Source organism: Euprymna scolopes, chromosome 15 (assembly GCF_053919585.1).
Source record: "Euprymna scolopes isolate OS-2025 chromosome 15, ASM5391958v1, whole genome shotgun sequence".
NCBI lineage: Eukaryota > Metazoa > Mollusca > Cephalopoda > Sepiida > Sepiolidae > Euprymna > Euprymna scolopes.
In genome coordinates this window covers 113,242,662-113,248,406 of record NC_136496.1, presented here as the reverse complement: position 1 = coordinate 113,248,406, position 5,745 = coordinate 113,242,662, and the positions used below count along the sequence as shown (strand labels likewise).

Here is a 5,745-nt window from a genome sequence, read left to right as displayed (position 1 = left end):
ACACTGAGAGTTTGGACAGTTATTGTAACCTCGTTACGTTTGCATGAGATTTTCATATACTCTTTTTCCTACAAGCTATTTCGGTTACAATTTTTCTATAAGCTATTTCGGTTACAATTTTTCTATAAGCTATTTCGGCTATGATTATCCACAGGTTACAGTTTGCGTTCATCATCTTGGTTGTTACTATTTTCACAACATTTCGGCCGTTACGCTTTCTGGCTTTCTTTCTGTAGCTTTATTAATGGTTGATAGCCTTTTCTCCTTAGGACTATCAATAGCTTGCTTCCTATTGCGATGTGCTGACAAAGCATGAGAAGAAACTCAATCTCTAAGCAAATGAAATAAATTATCTTTCTTTATTGTCTTCTTTCAAATCTACAGCAGGAGATGGAGAAAATAGGGTGCACATGTATTTTTTGAAAAAAATTATGTATATAGTTTCATTATTGCTTTTGTTTGTACAGAAATAATAGCTTCAATTATTTTGTTTTTTATACGTTGAGATTTTGGACGTAATCTACCAAAGTTTCGAAACGATGTGTTTAACCACTGAGAATGTAATGAAATTTATGCATGTAAGCATGCGTAAAATGAAAATAGTGTTAAGAAGTTCGGTCACATCTTTGAAAGTCTTATTTCGTAAAGTTAATTTGAAAATTTTAGAAAGAATAAATAATGCTAAAAGATATATAATTAAACGATCAAGGGGTTGATCCTGCAAGGTTAATACCACCAAGAAAAAGAAGAGAAAGCTAAATCCAACATTTTTTAATATGTCCTACGTGTTTCTCTAAAATTGTCGGTGTAAGGCACATTTTTCCAAAGTGTGACCAAACTCATTTTATTCGAAATTCGCGCATACCAGGATAACGCATAAATCGATTTCCAACTGACAAAAAACGTTAATAACACCAGATGTCTCTTTTTCTCTATTTACAAGAGGTTGATCCTGAAAAGTTAATACCACCAAGAAAAAAGAAGAGAAAGCAAAACCCAACATTTTTTAATATGTCCTACGTGGAAAGTTTCAGATGAAAATAATATTTATAATCTAATAAATTTATAACATAATTCAATTTCGAAAATTTTCCAGTTAACTGAATCTAATATTTGTTTCAGTTGAACCATTTCAAAGAACATTATGAGATAGACAAAGGAATACAGATATCATAAAGACATTTAATATTAACAATTTTACTAACATCATTCGAAAAGAAAATATTAGCATCATTTTGAGATGTTTCAGGTTTCCAAAGTAAAAGAATCATAAATAAATAAAAAATTAAACGGAGAATAAAAGAACACAATTCCCAAAAAGCGAAGCTGACAATATAAGCGTTGAGACTGGAATGCAACTCCTTACGGCTAAAAGACTAGCTCAGAACAATGAAAAAGTGGCAAAGTTTTGTTTTTAAGCATGTAGCGAAGCTCTCTGAAGTATTCACATGAGTTAAGTCCAGATAAAGTTAGGTTTCGGACTGAAGCGTTTATTTACTCTACTTATCTGGGTCGTTGTAATATTACATGTTCCGAACCTATTTAGATGACTCGTATTGCTGTATATTCTTACCCTCGCGGTGTATAACATCATTGACACGTGTATATTTGTTGTAAACCAAGGTTTTGTCAATGTTCGTGTTATTGATTCCAGTTTCTCGCTTGTTGATCGAGAAACACGTGAACACCGGTTTGGTTTTACAGAGCAACAGAAATAGAAAGAAGTCGCGTGTGTATGAGATAGATAGATAGATAGATAGATAGATAGATAGATAGATAGATAGATAGATAGATAGATTTATTGATTGATTGAGCGAATTAGATGACAATACACCATTTACATACACTGAGATGCAGACTTTTGGCCATTTGCGAAATAGACAAATTAATGCAGATCTCATAAAGACGTTTAATGTCAAAAAGTTGATTTAACAGAACAAGCAAGATAGAAATTATACGCATGTGTGAGTGAGTTAGCGAATGAGAGAGAGAGAGAAAGAGAAAGAAAGAAATGATGTGTGAATTGGAAGACGATATGCCGTTTATTATACATACGTAGAAGCTTTTGGCCACCTATGACCACCGTCGCGTCAACCTACGGAGTTGGCTGAGACCCTACGTCGTCGGTATCAATAGGTTGAGAATGTTAAAGGATGGATATTTTAATGTTTTTATTTATGTATTTTATATAAACAGTGTTTTTATCAGCGTTTATATATGTTTAGCTGTGTCTGCTTAGAAAGGATTGCTATGCGTGTTATCACTTTTCTCGCGCGATTTCCGGTGCTTGTGGATCAGATCGGGTGCGTGCAACTAAAAATGGTAATTTCTGACAATTGGTCGCTTCCAAAATGCTCAAATACGGAAGTGGTTAAAACAATTACCATTATGTGTATTCAGATGACTAATCTGGGCATAGAAATTCTTATACAATGTGGAAGAGAAATAATAAGCAGCTGAATTAACATTTACAAAGTCGTCGTAGTAATTGTGAGATTGTCCATTTTCGAGTAGGGGTGTTAGCAGAGATTGTTTTAGAAGTAGAGTAGTCTGATGGTAAAGTATTTTGCTGAAGAGCATGGCTGCGTTACCAGTTGGAATCAACGAGCGCTTCATGAAACTGCGCATCCCTCTCAGCAGGATCAGACATCTCACAATCATCAGCGCTTACGCCCCTACACTCACAAGCCCAGATGATGCCAAAGAGAAGTTTTACGAACAGTTTGGCCAACTCATCAGGTCAACCTCACCAAGCGACAAACTAGTCATCGTTGAAAACTTTAATGCAATGAGAGACTACAGCAGCTGGGAAGGCGTTCTGGGCAGACACAGAGTAGGCAAGATCAATGACAATGGTCTTCTTCTCAGCAAGTGTGCAGAGCATAGTCTTTGCATCACCAACACCTTGTTCAGAATGGCAGACAAGTATAAGACCACCTGGATGCACTCAAGGTCAAGATACTGGCACATGATTGACTTCATCATCGTCCGTCAACGAGACATCAAGGACGTCCGTGTGACCTGTTTCATGAGAGGCGCTGAGTCCTGGACTGACCATTGATTGATCAGGACACTACACATTGCGCCTCCCCACGGAAACCCACCCAAAACTGTTAGGCCCTCCTACAATGTTGCCAAGCTTAACGACCCATCCTATCAGGCACGATTCCAGCAAGTGCTAGATGAGAAACTCCAAGATCGTGTGACCACTGAAGGCAGCAGAGAGAAATGAGTCTCTTTCAAGAGCGCAGTAAATGAGATTATGAAGGAAGCCCTTGGAGCAAAAACCAAAACCCATGAAGACTGGTTCGATGAGAATGACAAAGTGATCAGAGAAGCCATACATACAAAGAACAAGGCTCACATAGAATGGCTAAATGACCCGTCATCCATCTGCAAGCATGAGAAGTTAAAGGTCCTCCAGGCCAAAGTTCAGACCGATCTCCGAGCAATGCAGAATCAGTGGTGGCAGAACAAAGTAGCTGAAGTCCAGCACTATGTTGATACTAATAACATCAAAAAAAATTCAGCTCATTGAAATCTGTTTTCGGCTCCCGTGCACCCGGCAGTGCTCCACTACTGTCGTCAGACGGGAAGACGCTCATCAAGGACCAGGAGGATCTCAGCAGACGCTGGCAGGAGCATTTCAGCATTTTGCTGAACAGGCCCTCATCAGTTGATTCAGAGGCCCTGAATCAGATCCCCTAACAACCCTTACAGGATTTACTCGCAAACCCCCCTACCATCGAGGAGATCAAGAAAGCGATCCATCAGACAACCTCTGGCAGAACATCGGCAAAGGATGGCATCCCTGTTGAGATCTACAAGGCAGTGAGCCCAATGCTCTTGAAGCCTTCTATGACGTCCTTCTAACTGTCTGGGAAGAGGCGATAATGCCAGACGATTTTCGCGACGCTCTAATCGTCTCCCTCTATAAAAACAAAGGAAGTAAGTCGGACTGTGGAAACTGCAGGGGCATCTCCCTCCTCTCAATTGCTGGAAAGATTTATGCACGACTAATTACAGTTTCTGAACAGACACTCCCTGAGGCACAGTGCGGCTTCAGGCCTGGCAGGAGTACTGTGGACATGATTTTTGCTTTAAGACAACTTTAAGAGAATTGCAATGATCAGGCTCTTCCACGATGGCATGACTGGTCAAGTCCTCTCAAATGGTAATATCACATACACATTCACTGTCAGCAACGGTGTGAAGCAGGGTTGCATATTAGCCCCTATTCTTTCCAACATCTTTTTCACCTGTGTGCTGTCCCATGCTGTCCATGATTTGCGGAGGGATGTCTACATTCGTTACCGCTTGGATGGCTCCCTCTTCGACTTACGGAGACTCACAGCAAAGACAAAAAGCTTGAAAACTCTCTTCCAAGAGGTTCTCTTTGCCAATGACTGCACTGGTGGCCCATACAGAACAAGACTTGCAACAGATGCTGGATCGCTTCTCTGGGGCATCCAAGCTCTTCGGCTTGACAATTAGTCTTTGAGAGACGGAGGTGCTCCACCAACCTTCACCATACTCCAACTCTCCTCCTCCCACCATCACCATTGACACACCACTTGCCAACGTTAATCACTTCAAATATCTGGGAAGCACCATATCTTGTGATGGCTCCTTGGACAGAGAGATTGACACCAGAATCAGCGAGGCAAGTCAAGTACTGGGAAGACTTCATAATCGAGTGTTTAATAAACACAACACTCGCCTATCTACGATGCTGAAGGTCTACAATGCTGTGGTCCTTCCCTCCCTGCTCCATGGTTGTGGGACGTGGACACTGTACCGCAGGCATATAAAGAAACTGGAGTTCTTCCACATGCAAGCTCTCCGCTCCATCCTGGGAATCAAATGGCAGGATCGCATCACCAATCTGAAGGTCCTTGACAAAGCTAAGTCCACCAGTATAGAGGCCACCATCATCAAGACCCAACTTCGTTGGGTTGGACACGTGATTCGAATGGAGGCATGTCGGATGCCTAAATGCCTGATGTACGGAGAGCTCCGGGCCGGCAAAAGAAACCAAGGTCGGCCAAAACTGCGGTATAAAGACACTGTTAAAGCCAATCTGCATCTGCCATATCAAACCGGGAGACCTGGAGGGACATGCTATGGACAGACCAAAATGGCGAGGCTCAACTCACAAGGATTTTGCCAACTTTAAGAGGCTCGTAACCAGAAACTCATTGCTGCCAGAGAGAGACACCAGAGAGCAGCTTCAGCGGTGATCACAACTGACTTCCAGTGCCCCCAGTGTTCTAGACTGTGTCTCTAGACTGGGGCTACAGAGCTACCTCCGTGTGCACATATGAGATGCAGAACACAAACGTCATCTTCGGATCCGATGGACAACCAACATTAGGGTGTGCAATTTAGGGTTATATTAATGAAATCTGTGGGGACTGGGTGGAAATGGCTCTATGTATACTCAGGAAATCATTGTATTTGGTTTTATGTACATTTTTATGTACATTGAAAATAGTTGTGGAGTGGAAAGTCTGCAGGAATTGACGGGATCCACGAAATATCTGGAAGTATGGAGGCCCAACGTTGCACAGCAAGCTATATGAGCTCTTTATCTGTTGTTGGGAGCAAGAACTCCCACGAGACCTCTGTGACGCAGTCATTGTTGTTTTGTACAAAAACAAAGGTGAAAAGTCAGTCTACCGGAGGATCACCCTGCTCTCCATCGCAGGTAAAATCATGCTCGTGTACTCCTGAACAGACTGATAC

General features: G+C 41.4%; 2 protein-coding genes across 2 annotated transcripts; both read left to right on the top strand.

Annotated features, from left to right (window-relative positions):
- The first annotated feature begins 2,578 nt into the window (after positions 1-2,578).
- On the top strand, positions 2,579-3,061 carry LOC145294214 (protein CFDP2-like). Its single transcript, XM_080141323.1, has one exon. It carries the CDS (start codon positions 2,579-2,581, stop codon positions 3,059-3,061), a length of 483 nt encoding a protein of 160 aa, XP_079997449.1.
- A 1,668-nt stretch (positions 3,062-4,729) lies between these two features.
- On the top strand, positions 4,730-5,176 carry LOC145294213 (uncharacterized). The gene has a single exon (XM_080141322.1). The coding sequence runs from the start codon at positions 4,730-4,732 to the stop codon at positions 5,174-5,176; it is 447 nt and encodes a 148-aa protein (XP_079997448.1).
- Positions 5,177-5,745: the final 569 nt, after the last annotated feature.